The 14,809-nt window shown below is 49.7% G+C and overlaps 1 protein-coding gene across 1 annotated transcript in view; it reads left to right on the top strand.

Annotated features, from left to right (window-relative positions):
- Positions 1–14,809, top strand: part of PCM1 (pericentriolar material 1) — an 82,157-nt gene that overhangs the window by 10,594 nt on the left and 56,754 nt on the right. Inside the window, 3 exon segments of the mRNA XM_043969619.1 lie at positions 6,996–7,173; positions 12,646–12,755; positions 13,899–14,125. Coding sequence (XP_043825554.1) covers positions 6,996–7,173; positions 12,646–12,755; positions 13,899–14,125 — 515 coding nt within the window.

Genomic DNA, 14,809 nt, shown 5'->3' with positions numbered 1-14,809 from the left:
AGGGCAGCAGAGCCTGGGAGAAGCAATGACCCCAGGGACCATGCAAGGATAGATTTCAGGAGGCCTGGTGAAAAAAACCAGCTGATTCTAACCAAAATGTAGCATTTCCTTCAGTTATTCAAAAATATCATTCTGAGAAAGGGCCCAGGGCTTTACCAGACTTACTCACTCGCTTTCTCTCGCTCTCTCGAGCGCACAGAAGCATCTTATTACTCACTGGTTCATTTCCCTAATTCATGCTCCTAAGAGGTGGTTAAGAAAATACTGGCCACCGCAGTCACAAATTCTAGTTTGTGACCATTATTTGAAAACATGTCTGTAAGCAGTGTGTTTGGTTTAATTTACTGCTTTTATTTGATGCCTCACTGGATACCGCTCTGGCTAAAGGAGAACCCAAATATAAACCTGAATTTGTATTTAGGTCCTATAATTCAGTTGTTTTCTCTTTGCTCTTCTGTTATCCTGGTTAAATACAAGTTTTCAAAATAGTCTCCTTCTGAGATGCAGGATGCAGGAAGATGTGGGTTCGAGGTATGCCCCTGCCACATTCCCCTGGCAGGTCACTTAGCCTCTCAAGGCTCCTAGGCAGTTGTTTGAGTCTGAATGTATTCTGGTCTGCATTAGTCAGGGATATTGTACCCTATACCAGTGAAATCCCAGAGGGCTCTATATCTCTCTCCCCACCCACCCCAGGCACATTGATTAAAAAAATAAACTTTGTATTTTTGGGTTTGTTTCAGGTGAGTTACCAGGCCATTGGAGAAGATGTATCCTCTATCTCTTGGATCAGTTTCTTAACCTTTTGGGGTGTGCGTAGTTTGCTACAGTCCTGCTGCACATGCCATCTCCTTTGGCCAGGTTCTGTAATTCTGGAACTCTGGAGCTTTTCCATTTTGTCAGGATCAGAGTTCAGAGTTCTTCATTCCCCCAATTACCAGTCAAATTCCTCAAAGTCTTCTAGGCCTCCTGGAGAGGAAAGAAAAGAAAACAAACCAACCCAGACATTTTTGGGAGAGGATGTTTTACAGACTGGAGAGGTTCACCTACAGCCCTTCTGATGACAGGTTTGGTATAGCCTGGAATGAGAAGGAAGCTTGAGCCTAAGGATTACCTTTTCCCAGTCCCAGGAACACCAGCCTTTGTATTACCTTGGCCACAACAGTTTGTTTTTCTTTATCGCAAAAGTTAGGAGATTTAAAAAAAAATCTGGTCTTTACATTGTTCTTCCAACTTGAAGACGTCTATACAGCATTTTAGAAGGAGCAGGGACAGCCCTCCTCCTGTCAGGTCCCTTTGGCCTCTTCACACATAGTGTTTGTCAGTTCTTGGTATTGCCTTTTAACTTCTGACCACACTTTCCTTTGTACTTTGGTGTGATTCATCCTGCTTTATTGTGAGCTCAAATGATCCTTGAAATGTTTGGCTTCAGTATCTCTACTAGTCACTGAAGTGTGCTCTTGGTGAGCTGTACATTTTACATTTCCGTGAAGTGGTATCCACTCTTGAAAAAAACACAGAAGAGCGCATGATGAATCCATGTCCGTACAGCATGGAGTCTGCCACTCCACTGGCCGAACTAAGCAGAGGGGGTCAGTCCTGTCAGCTTGGGGCCGGTAGAAGCACACGGGTGGTCATTGCTGTCACCCCATGAAGCCGTGTCATCATGGTCATTTACACTCCTCTCTTGGCAGCAGTGAATGAACGATGCTCTGAATCTTGGGCCTTTTTAGGACAGATGGTATCACTTCTACTCCCTGGGTCACTGGGCTTCTGATTGGCGACTGTAAGAAAAGCCATTCTCAAGTCCCACCTTCGTAAAACTGCCTAATTCCTTCAGCTCCCACTGGTTTTTCCTTTCTCTGAATTCCTGGAGCACTTCTGGTCTGCGCTCTAGGGGTGTGATCTGGTTCTGAATGGCCTCCGGTTTGCTTCGATTGGCTTGTTGTTTCTGTTAGGCTGTCTCCACAGAGACTGCTTTTGGCCTCTTGCCACTGGTTGGCTGATCTCGTCGGGGGGGGGGGACACGGCCGTAGGTTTTAGCAGACTGGGATTTCAGTGGGAGTGGGCAGGATGACATGGCTGCCCCCAGAGACAGCGGGTTGTTAGGGAACCACCTGCCCATAAGCTGCTGCAGAAGAGCCGCCTGCAGTCACACACAGAGTGGAGGGAGAATTTGCACCCAGGTTTCCCTCCCGTAGACCACGTGTGTTCTTCCCCACTTCCTCACTCGGGGTGGTCCCTTTGCTGATAGAGATTGCATCTTGTCGGTGGCTGCAGAACCTCGCCTTAGTTCACTACAGTGGCTCGGGAGCCGGCCACCTGTCCCGCTTGGTCTCGGCCATGCTGACCAGCCCAGCTATTTTTGGATCCTGTGTTAGTTACCCTGGTGGTGTCTTTGGCGGTTGTTGTGCCGCGCTGCCTGCCTCCCCAATCCCCGCTTGTCTTCAGTTTATGGCATCTTGGCCCAAGAGCTGGAAGGGACCGTAGAGGCTGTCATGTCCCCCCCCACCCCTTTTCTGGATGAGGAATCGAGACTTAGGCAGGCCCCCAGGGAGTGCGGGGGGGCAGGGTTGGGCCCCTGAGGCCCGGCCTGTGCTGCCCCTCTGGGGCCACTGTTGTTACTCTTGCTCTCTGCTCTGCAGCACTGCTAGGATGGACACTGGGGCTACAGAGCTGGGCTTTGGGTTTGGGTTTGGGGTTGTCACAGGAGCTTGGCTGCTTGCAGGCTGTGCAAGCCCTGGGGGGGGGGCGGGGAGGGAGGTGGGGAGGGGAGGCCGCGGGGCATGCGGAGGCCCTTGCCCTCTGGAGGAAAGCCTTCTTCTCTAGCGCCCTGTGTCAGTCGGCCTCTTGGGGCCTTGCCCGGGGCTGAGGCTGTTGTGCGGAAGACTGTTAAACAGGCTCCTACCTTTCTTTCTTTCTTTCTTCTTTTTAAATAAAAGTATTTTATTATTTTCCAGTTACATGTAGAGATAGCATTTGTTTATATAAGATTTCCAATTTCAAGTTTTTCTCCCCCCTCCCCTAGACAGCAGGCGATCCGATATAGGTTATATCTATCTATCTATATCTATAGATATATATAGGGTCGTACCTTTTAAGGCCTCTCGGACATTGAGGGCGTGTAAGGGACCAAAGTGTGGAGGGTGGGGGTTTCCTTTGCCAAGTCGATGTCACCATCTTCTTTAAAAAATAATCCACAAATAAGGACAGGGGTATCTTGTGTTTTCTACATTCCCCATTCTGTTGTCACGTCACCTCTGTCTGCCTCAGTTTCCTCAACTGTATAGTGGGGATCCTAATAGCCCCTGCCTGGCAGGGCTGTTGTGAGGATCCAGTGAGATCATCTTTTTGAGGTGCTTAGGCCAGGGCCTGGCACGGCTCTAGGAGGTCCCCTGTGAATACTGATTTCCCTTCTCCCTCCTGCCTTCCCCTGGGTACGCTGGTCACTGTGTAGCCTAGTGGGGGTATTGCTCATGAGAGCCTCTACGTAGGTACCTTCATTAGGATGCCTTTGAGATGTAGGGGAGTTGGGGCTTTCTGCTGGGAAGTAGGCCTGGAGTTTGGAGGTTGGTGGTCCCTGTCATGTCTCCTTTGGTATGTCCTCCCGGCGGCCCCAGACTTGGACAATGCTGCCTCTAGCCTTCCCAGTTGAGGCAGGCTGGGTCCCCAGAGTCGAAGGTGATAGAGCGAGGGTTCGGGTCCAGGCCCTCTAACCCGAGAGCCCAGAGCTCACCTCTGCCTCCCAGTCCTGAGAGTGGTAACCTCTGCTCATCTCTTTGTTTTCATCCTTATATGCTGTTGTCGTCATCAGGCATTTATTAAGCACTTCCTGTGTTCCAGGCACTGGGCTACGCACTGGGAATGCAAAGAAAGGCACAGATAGGGGCCGGGCCCTCAAGGAGTTCCCCCCTCTCATGGGGGAGCCGCTGTGTGACTCACAGTGTTAAGGCGAGTTCAAGCAGAGTAAGTGAGAGGTGACCCGACAGGGAGGGGAGGCCCTGGCGGGAGCTCTGCTTCTCTCACTTTCTCACCGCGAGGTCTTGACGCTGACTTGTTCTCCGCCTCTTTGGCCTTGGCAGTGGCAGATCTTAGTGTACCCGCTGCGTTTCTCTCATGGCAAACTGTTCACAAATGCTACAAGATCATCCCATAGCCTGTGACGTGCTGCTGCTTGTAAAATCAGCTCTCCCACTTCTTCTCTTTGCGTCCCATCCTTCTGTTTCTCTGCACTTTCCTTCTTCTGTTCTCAGTGGTGGCCAGACTGCCAGGACTGACACACTTCATTTCCTTCACCTGTCTGTGCTCCCTTGGACAAGAACCTCTCATTTGGGGGGCCAAGGGCCAAGTTCAAGTTTTTAGGCTGCCTTATAACTGTGATTCTCGGCCCCCTCTACCCTCCTCTCCTCCTGCCCACAGAGGACCTGGACCATTTTATTTTAGGGAGACTTCATCTTCCTCTCGTGGGCCAGGCTTCTGCTAGTGGGGAGCCAACCTCTCCCCAGCTTTAAAAGCAGGCTCCTTCTGGTTCTAAGCCTTTCTGGCCTGTGTTCCACTGGCCCAGCCTTCAGGAATCCGGCGTTATCCCCCACACCAAGGCCACAGGGTTCCCAGTGAGCCCACGGCAGAGGGGAGGGACATGACAGACGATAGGCATCAGCCTCAGAAAGCTCTTGTGAGCCAGCCTTTCTGAACAAGTAGAAACTTCTTTACTGGCCGAGTCACAGTGTGGGGAAATTTAAGCTGTACAACAGCATCATCTAGCCATGCGTCTGGGGAGTCCCAAGGAAGAGACTGGTAATGGTCCTTTTGGGAGGATTTCCCCGAGGCCCTCGCCTCATCTGCTCTGGGGACCAAAAAGGCCACTAGAAGCAGGGTGTCTTCAGAGAAAACACAGCACATCTCTGTAGGATCACAGTGCGCTATAGCCTTGGTTACCAAGCGTCTGAGGCTGGTAATCCGCCAGCCTCCCACCACCAGGTTCTTTTTGGGCTCTGACTTGCCCCACTGCTTCCTTCCCTTTTCTCGTCTCTGTCATCCCTCTCTCCTTTCCCCCTTACTCACTTGTGTTTTCTGGAGTTCTTAATCACAACAGAATGCTAGCCAGAGGTGTAGGAAGGGGGTAGCAGCCTCTTCCTTCAGCCGTCTGTATGGAGGATGGGTGTCCAGCTAACACAGAGCTGCTCTGCCCGTGCTAAGGCAGGTTGGACTGAATGGCTGATGAGAAGCAGTAGGATTTTGAGTGTGGAGCTCCAGCCGGTTTGTGTGGTCAGCTTATGCAGGGCAGGCAGGGCCACAGAAGGCAGTTTGTCCATAAAGGGCACCCTCATTGGCCCAGAGATTCAGTGGCCTGTTCTCTTCCTGGGGCCCGGCCTTGATTGTGTTCCTAAGACGTCCCTGACCCAGACTGCTGACAAAGCAGGGATGTTCAGAGCTGATGCATCTATTGCTAACTACCTCCAAGTTCCTGTGCTGTGTACACAGAGATACAAGAGAGTTATCAACAGCATGAATCGCTGGGATTTTAGAAAATCTATTTCATATGCTGCTTTTCTTAAGATGTGGAGTTCCAATAATGCTTGGCTCCTTTTCATTGGGGCTTATAGTACAGAATGGAAGCGTCTCAGAGGCAAAGGGGGGGCTTCAACAGAGACCCCCTGCTGGTCAGGAACTAGCGAGGGGCTTGAGTTCTAGGAGTCTGTACATCAGAGTGACCGACTTCCTCAGGGCTGTATTTCTCTAGATCCTGAGAAGTATGTAAGTGTTTGTGAATGGGAACCACAGACATGACCCCCTTCTCTCCTTCCTGATTTCTCCAGAGAACCAGAACATGGCCCTAAACTAGGTCAGTGCAGTTTGACTTCACAAAGAGAAGGTATATTCAGTGAGCAAACTCTTCAGCGATCATAATCCATTTAAGAAAACCTGAACCCTATCAGACTTTTTTTGGGGGCGGTGGAAATTTAGAGTTGACTCAATGTAAATTCAAATTTAGGCGAATGTTAAGTAAAAGGCATCTTATATTCTGTTTAAGATGCCTCACAGAAAAATGTCAGTGCTAAAAAATACCCATTAAAATTGGTGCCACCATTTTCTGACTAGCACATTAAGCTCTTCTATCTTTTGAGGGGCCTCGTGCTTAAGTGTGTGACTTTGACAAATCATGTTTTTCCTCTGGTAGGGAATAGAGTTTTCAGAATGAAGTTTAAAACGTGCTCATTGGTTTGTAGCAGGATAAGGCAACTAGTTGACTAGCTAGCTCTACCTTTGGGCAGGACTGTACCTAGTTTGCCCATGTTGGCATTGGCGATAAGCTGGATTCTCTCATCAGGGGGCCTCAGAATCAGGAATAGGATCCTCTTTTGGAGAGTAAAAACTTGAAGGCCAACAACTTTGCCTTAAAATGGAACATTGCCTATTTTTAAGCTCTTTCCATCCTCCAAGGGTGGCCACCATGCTTCTAAGATAAAGTGAATGACTGAAGTTCAGTGTCATTGTTACCACATATACATTATCATATAAAAGAACACACTGATCTCTTTCTTTCTGTCCTTGGTTAGGAAGACCAGGAGTGTTTGTGAAAACTTTGGGGAGGTTTTGTTTTTGGTACCTGCTTAGAGAGGATGACCTCACCCAGCCCGTCTTTAGAGATCGTCTCGGGACGCTGCTCCAATCTACGCCTTTGTTGTCCTCTGCTGCATTTGTGGCCCTCTGATCATACCTCTCCTCTCCTCTCTCCCTTTCTCTGTCCCTCTAAATGTGTTTCTGCTCTCTCTTGCCGGTCCCCTCCCTGCGTTTACTGCTTTTGTGCCTCACCCTTCATAATGAGTGTTCTGTTTCTGTAGCCATTCAGATCTCACGCTCTTTTTCTAGACTATTCAATTTTTTTTTCTGAGGGGTTTATCTTAATAGTATTTGAAGATTGGTTTTGTGTTTCTGGGGGTGTAGTTGAGCAATATGACAGCTCAGAATTCATCCTGGTTTGATTTATTCCCCAGGCCAGAGACCCTCAGCAGGAGCCAAGGGAAGAGCTGGAAAACTTGAAGAAACAACACGATTTGTTAAAAAGAATGTTACAGCAGCAGGAGCAGTTGAGAGCTTTACAAGGAAGGCAAGCTGCTCTCCTGGCTCTGCAGCACAAAGCTGAGCAGGCCATTGCTGTGATGGATGATTCCGGTAAGCTGGGGAGAGCCAAACTGTTGAAGGCTGGCCCCTTCTGCCAGGCTCTCTGCTCCTGAGCTCAGGGTGAGGTCACACAGACCTGTGCCCAGCTCACTGCACCAGAAAAGTGTCCTAGGCAGCAGCGTAGGCTGTGCTTGGATTTGTGCCCCCTTTTGTAGGGATAGGATCCTTGGTGCTGCTGTCCCCAGCCTGTGTATTCACTATTTCTTCTCAGCTAAGGCAGATAACCTGCTCCTTGGCACTGAACAGCTTTTAGGTCGGTCATACTATTGGGTAATTCATCAGGAAAATCAGATTCTTTCCATTTTCATAGCACTCCCATGTTAAGTATGGGTAAGCATTTCTGATGCCTTTCTCTTTGTCAGAGGGTTTGCACCTGGGTGGTGACAGTGTCAGAGGAGAGAAGGGGGTCTGTTTCTAGCAGAGACAGAAATTGGCAGGATTTGGCAACCGCTATATTAGGCGATGAGAGGAGAATGGGGAATCATGGATGGACTCTTCAAGTTGGGAGCCTGGGGGACCTGTGTGGGATGGTCGTCTACTGTAATAGGGGATGGGGGGTGGGGGAGAAGAATAGAAGCGGGGGACAATGATGACTCTCTTTTGAGACGTGTTGAAATGTCTGATGGGTATATTGGACATAAGACTGGAGATCATGGAGAGGTTAGGGACTGAGTACACTTGAGAAGTCATGCAGCATAATGTGATCATGGAATCCAGGGAGCCGGAAGAGATGACCAAGTGCAGGAGAACAGAGGGAGAAGGGGAGAGGGCCCCGGACAGAGTCGCTGAGGGCCACCAGTGGGGGAGACTTCTTCTGAGGAGGTGCCCAGCCCTGCAGGCTAGGAGGAGTCGCTCAGTAGCGGGGGCGTAGAACCAGGAGACAGTGTCCATAAACCTAACGACACTCGTGAGAGTTTCACGGAAGAGAGAGGGATCATCGCACCCGATTGCAGAGAGGTCAAGGAGAGTGAGGTGTAGGAAAGGGCCACTTGGTTTGGGAAGCCCGAGGTCACTCCCTGATCCCTTTGGAGAGAGTGGGATTCAGTGGGATGATGGGGGCGAGCAGATGGTGAGAGGAGGAGGTGCTGCCTTCTTCATGGAAATGGAGAACAGGGATGGAGGAGATGTAGGCACATCAGTAGGCAGTAGACAAGCAGCCAGTGCACAGGGAGAGCTGGGAGATGTGTGAGAGAGTGGGGAGGACTGACCCTCGGACAAATCATGGAACCTCTATTGACGTGAGTTTCTGCCTCATGAAAGGTGAGATGGAGGGACCAAGGGGGATCGGGGTCCTTTCCATTTCCTGATCCCATGATTCTGCAGGGCCAGAGTAGAAAATAAAGGCTAAAAAGCTTGTCTCCGATTCTAAAAGTCAGGGAAAATCATGAAATTCACATGGTGTCTTTTAGGGTGGATTTTTTATTATCATGAAAAGTTGTGGCATTGATTTAAAAGCAAATTTCTTCGTGTGTCTTTGAAATCTCTTGGAAGCAACTTCTCTTTTTTCCATAAAATATTTTATTATTTTCCAGTTACATGTAGAGATAGTTTGCAATATTTGTTTTCATAAGATTTCTAGTTTCAATTTTTTCTCCCTTCCCCCTCCCCAAGACATTAAGCAAGCTGATATAGGTCATATATGTACAATCACATTAAACATATTTCTGCATTAGTCATGCTGTGCTAGAAGAATCAGAGCAAAAAGGAAAAACCTCAAAAAGAAAAAAATAGCGTGGTTCAATCTGTATCTAGATTAAATAGCGTGGTTCAATCTGTATCTAGATTCCATGGTTCTTTTTTTTTTTTCCTGGATTTGGAGAAGAAGCGACTTTTGAATAAAACCCACAAATATGTTATTGCTCATAAGGACAAAAATACCAAGGTTTAGAAAGCACTTTGCTTCCATCCTCAGATCTTGGTGTCAGCCTTCCCTCCTTCACTGCACATCCACCCCTGTGTGTACCTTCTCAGCCCGGGTGGAACGGGGTTCGCTCTTTTCTTAGCTCTTCCTCAGAGCTTCGGCCCTTCCTGTTGGTGTGGCTTTTGTGCACCGCTTTGTGGTGAGTCCAGGGCAGGCCCTCTTTGCCGATCAGTAGCAACCTCTTGTTTTGAGATCGCCATTGGAAGGCCACAGCCTCTCACACCTGCCGTGCACAGTTCTTTTTTGCCTTTGGAGCATCTGCAGCCCGGATTGCTCAGAGATGAACAACTCCTCCAAGCATCATCAGAAACACTAGGCTGAAATGGCAGGGCTGGGGGAGGGCGAGGTGGCTGTGCTCCTGAGAGTAATGGCTTGGGAGCCTCGAATGCAGCCCAGCCTGCTGGCATGCTTCTCTTGCACTCTGGCGTTTAATAGTCAGCACACTCTCTGCCACCCCAGGAAGTCCTTTTCCATTTGGACCCTGCCCGAGGCAGTCTCTAGAAATAACAGTACCAAACTCAAATGGAGACGGGTCCTGTGGGCTGCACATTGCCTCCAAAGACACGGTCTGTGTTCTGTTGTATTGGTATTTATTAAACATTTCTCAGTTACTTTTTTTTTTTTTTTTTGGTGGGGCAGTGAGGGTTAAGTGACTTGCCTACGGTCACACAGCTAGTGTCAAGTTTTGTCAGGCCAGATTTGAACTCAGGTCTTCCTGAATCCAGGGCCAGTGCTCTATCCACTGTGCCACCTAGTTGCCCTCCTCTCAGTTCCTTTTTGATTTCTTTGGAGTTTTTCATCTGAGGCCTTCCGTTTTATACTTTTGCTCTAGAACAGTGAACAGCAAAACAGTGAGCAAGGCTGGACCTTCCTGTCTGATGCTTCATTACCATTAGTATCCAGACGGTGGTTGGCCAGAGTTCTTGGATTGTCTATCAAGGAGTGTCCTGTGGCCTTAACAGTGCAGAGAGACTCTCCTGGAGAGAACACGCCTGTCTCGAAGGTGCCCTGGGGCTTGGCCCAGTGAGAGGCTTCTTCTTTTTATCATCAGCTCTGCCCCTTTCTGCCAGTCTGAAGGTGATAAGGATTTGGACCGCTGTCCTCCCCCTGCAGCCCACGGTTCAGGCAGCATTTATTCAGAGCCACTTAGGTGCTGGGTACTGGGCACTCAGAGGAAAAAGAAAGGATAAGCTTTGCCTCACGAATGTGTGCTCCTCATCCTCTCTTCAGGACTGAGTACAAAGGCCTGTGGGGAGGGGAGGGCACTAACAGGAGCGGGAAACGGCCTTGAAGGTCGAGGCTGAGACGAGAAGGACGCCAGTCCATGGGTGTTGGCACGGAGAGAGACAGGAGATGTTTGGGAGAGGTGCTGACGGCAGTTTGGCGGGCCTAGGATGTCGAGAAGGCCGTGGGGGGGGGTAGCATTAACGTCTGCAAAGAAAAAAGCAGAAGCGATGACGGTGACATGTCTGGGGAAGCGTTTGTGGTTGGTTATTCCTGGGGCTTGTGGAGCCCCGGAATGACCGGGGGGAATGACCGTCAGTTAATTTTTCTGAATGGTGGGAAAGGAAGCATGAGAGCTGGACAGGAGGTGGGGGGGGTGGGAGCCAAGGTGGGAGCCAGGCGAGCTTATGGCCTGGCCGTGGAAGCCATGAGAGCTGGAACCAGGTTGAATGTAGGTGTGGAGGGGGAGGGGTGACTCCAGGCTTGCCAACCTGGGCCACTGGAAGGATGGCAGCTCCACTAACAGAAGCAGAAGAAGACGGTGGAGCAGGGAGGAGAGGCAAGGAGCTTCCTTTTGGACCTGCTCAGTAGTGGAGATGCAGAGGGATTGGGAAAGAACTTCTGGCAGGCACTCACGCGGTCACAGCCTCCTCACTGGTCGTCTGTTCCCTGTCCGTCCCCGTCTGAGCCATCTTCCACCCAGCTCTTTAGTACCTGTCTAACTGTGTCGCTTTATTTCACAAATGCCATGGGCTTCCTCTTGCCTATCGGAACAGTTACAGATGCCCCTCGTGAGCTTTGAAAGCCCTGGGCTGCCTGGTGCCAACCTGTCTTTGCAGTCTCAGGGGGACTTAACTCTCCAGTTCAGCCACCCTGGCCTTCTTGGTGCTTCATGCGGAGCATGCTGTCCTCCATCTTTGGGCTGTGTCACGGACCAGCTGCAGGTTCAGAGACCGGCTAGGAGTGGTTTATGAAGGGAAACAAGGGAGAAAGGGCTGATCACAATCTTCCCTTGTCAAACCAAGCTTGCAAAGGGCACCGGATGCCGGGCGAGAGGTCTGGGTCAGCTGCTTGGGCTGGGAGAGAGCTTCGGTCTGGACAAGAAAAGGATTGCTTTGCCGTAATGAGTGCCCAGTTCAGTCTGGACAGCCTCTGTTTGCCCCCACTGGTTTCAGTTGTGTCAGTCAGTAAGTGTGCCTAGCACTGTGCTAAACACAAGCGCAACAGAGACAAAAAAAAAGGAGTCCTGTCTTCAAGGCACTTATACTCCATTGGGAGCAGGCAACACGCAAAGGGAAGTTGAAGGGGGCGGGGAGCATGGGAAACATGGTAGAGAAGTCGGGGTGTGGGGGGGTACTGCCTGGCCGGCCTTTGGGCCTCACGGGGCGCACTGTGTTCAGAGAGGCAAAGGGGTACTGAGGCTGCGTGGATCTGGGGCTGGGGCTGGGGGCATTCTTGACCTCCCAGCTACACCTTGTAAAGGCTAAAATTCTAGCTAGTCTGTCTAAAATATCTGAGTGGTCGCCAATAAATTATAAGCTTTAGCAAGAGTTAGACTTTTAAGCATTTATTAAGGAGAATAAGAATTTGGTAAAGAGAGAGAGAAAGGCCTGATTCCTCTATCTATTAAAGGGAGAGCGCGTTCCTAGCTCCGCTCTCCGCCAGAGTCCACAGGAAAGAGAGCGAGTCGGAGCCCCAGCCTCCCCCTTCTTCCTCCCACAAGCAAAGGAAAGATGCATGGTCCTGCCCTCAGGGACCTTCACCTCGTGGTGGAGCTTTTCTACAGTAAGTCTCCAGCAAGTGGCGTCATTACAACCTAGTCAGTTACTTAGCTTTCTGGACCTTTGAGCACCCCCTGAGCTAAGACTTGAGGGTAAGGCCTCTAGCACCCCTCCGCTTGGTATCTCTCTCAGCCCCAGCAAAATGCTCTGTGGTGTCACATTGATCGTTGGCTTAATGTCTTATGGGCAGCACTTGTGGCTTGGAAATGCTGTTGTGCCAAGTAGCGGCAAGAATCCCATCTTAGTCGCCACCCATCCATTAAGTTCCTGTTGTGTACCTGGCACTACCCAGGGGCTGAGTGGCAGTCTCAGCTCCGCCACAGCCTGGCAGTCACAACTGTAAAATGGCAATAGTTAGGGTTGTGGCAGCTCCTGGTTGTGGGGTGAGGGAGATCACAGAGTTAGTGCTGCTGGCATTGGTGTTTTTTCACCTTGTGAGTCTTCTGTGCCACCAGGAGGCTGTGGAAGGAGGGTGGGCCCGGGCTCTTGGTTGTATGGTCTATGGGAATGAAATGAGTTTCCTTGTTTGCTTTCTAGTTGTCACGGAGACCACGGGCAGCATATCTGGCATAAGTATAACATCGGAGCTCAACGAGGAGCTGAATGACTTAATCCAGCGTTTTCACAATCAGCTGCACGACGCTCAGGTACCCTTTCGTCTTCAGTAGCGCCTTGTTAGAGAAGAGTGCTGTTGAGTTTAAGGGCGAGACTCACTGGTTCTCCTGTGTCACGCGTGCATGCGTTGCAGGGTTTGTGTTGGTGGCCTCTTGTTCAGGTTTGGTTTTGGTTTTCAGATTATCATGACTGTCCCTGAATTTTGCCACCTGCTGTCAGGGGAGGGTTTTTGTTGTTATTTGTTTTCCTTTAGTTTCTTTTTGCTTTTAAGCAACGATCCTTGAAATCGAGCCATGTCGGGGGCAACTAGGTGGCACAGTGGATAGAGCACCGGCCCTGGATTCAGGAGTAGCTGAGTTCAAATATGGCCTCAGACACTTGACACTTATTAGCTGTGTGACCCTGGGCAAGTCATTTAACCCTCATTGCCCCACTTTAAAAAAAAAAAGAAAAAAGAAAGAAAGAAATGGAGCCATGTCTCTGTTGAACCAGGACTGGGTTATAGGCCGTGCTGTTTTCCTGAGGATCATCGTGGTAGAGCTTCTGGGGGAAGCTGGGATGCTGGGCAGGCCTCACAAGCTTTGCGGCTTTCGCAACTCTCCTGGCTTGTCTGCTGAGTCACTCGGATTAGGCTGTGTCTCATACCGGGGGTGGCCCAGACCCTTTATGTCCTTGCTTTGCTTTCCTGGATTTTACAAGTCAGACTTTGTAAAGCTCGAGGCGTGGCTCAGGCTGTGGCTGGGTGGTTATGGGGAGGTGGGGGAAGATAAGGGCAGTCCAGGAGAGTGGGACAGGGGTGGGGTGGTGGCGGAGGAGGAGGAGAGGCATGTGAGGTCACTCTGCTCTTTAGAAGGGGGTGTCAAGTTATCAAGCCTGCTCTCTAGGTTCCCAAGTGCTCTTGTGCCCAGGGCTAGGTGTTACCAACGTAATACAAGAAGGCTTCTAGTGGTGTGTCATTCAATTTAGGCGTCCTGGCAAGGGGGACAGCGCATGGTTTATTGGTTCACTTTATAGAAGCAACTAGTCCCCTCTGGGACCCATGATCTGCATGTTAATGGTGTAAGAAAATGAGCAAGCCAGAAAAGAAACCTTATTTTATTCAGAATAATTGACTGCTTATTGTAACACATAAGCACATGGCTGGATAAACATGCATATTTTTTTTCCTTTTTAAGGCCCCAGCTGTTCCAGACAATAGGAGACAAGCAGAAAGCCTTTCATTAGCCAGGGACGATTTCCCAAAGCAGGAATTCATCTGGTCTCAGAGCAGTTGTCTGATGAGGAAAGTTCAACTTTTTAGCAAAATGCGAGGTGTTGCAAAGAAAAGAAAACAGAAAATGGACAAATTGCTTGGAGAACTTCATACACTGCGTGATCAGCACCTGAATAACTCTGCTTGTAAGTATATCTTGCTCAGCCCGGGGGCCTCCAGGACAGGGAGGCGTGGTTCCCTGGCTGTCGGTCAGGGGCTGCCAGGGTCATGGAAGAAGAAGACACCATTCTAGAACAAGAAGAGTCTGCTGGACCTAGATTTGTTTGGTTTGGATTCTGTTTGAGTTTGAGTTCCAAATTCCTCTCTCCCATTGAGAAGACAAGAAATACAATATCCATTATCAATACGCACGGCAAAACAAATTTCTCCATGCAGTTAGCCACATCCCCCTCTCCTCCCTCCAAAAAAGGCAAGGAAAAAGAGAGAAAAGAGATCTACTTCAATCTGCCCTCTGGGTTTGTCAGTTCTCATTCTGGGCGTGGACAGTAATATTTTTTGTCATGGGTCCTTTGGAATCGTCTTAGATCATCGTTTGATCAAGTAGCCAAGTCATTCACAGCCAATTTTGCCACGATATCATTACTGTGTGCAACAGTTTCCTGGTTCTGCTTACTTTGCTCTGCACTCAGTTCATACTGGTCTTCCCAGGTTTTTCGGACCCCCCCCCCACCCGTCCCCACCCACACACACACACCCATTGTTTCTTACTGCATGACAGTATTTCCATCACAATCCATTCCCCACCGATGGGAATCCCCTCCATTCCTAGTTCTTTGGCCACCACAAAAGGAGCTGCTAGCAATACTTTTGCAC

This window comes from Dromiciops gliroides, chromosome 6 (assembly GCF_019393635.1).
Source record: "Dromiciops gliroides isolate mDroGli1 chromosome 6, mDroGli1.pri, whole genome shotgun sequence".
In the NCBI taxonomy this organism is placed as follows: domain Eukaryota; kingdom Metazoa; phylum Chordata; class Mammalia; order Microbiotheria; family Microbiotheriidae; genus Dromiciops; species Dromiciops gliroides.
The sequence above is the reverse complement of the archived record's forward strand: the minus strand, read 5'-3'. Positions and strand labels throughout refer to the sequence as shown.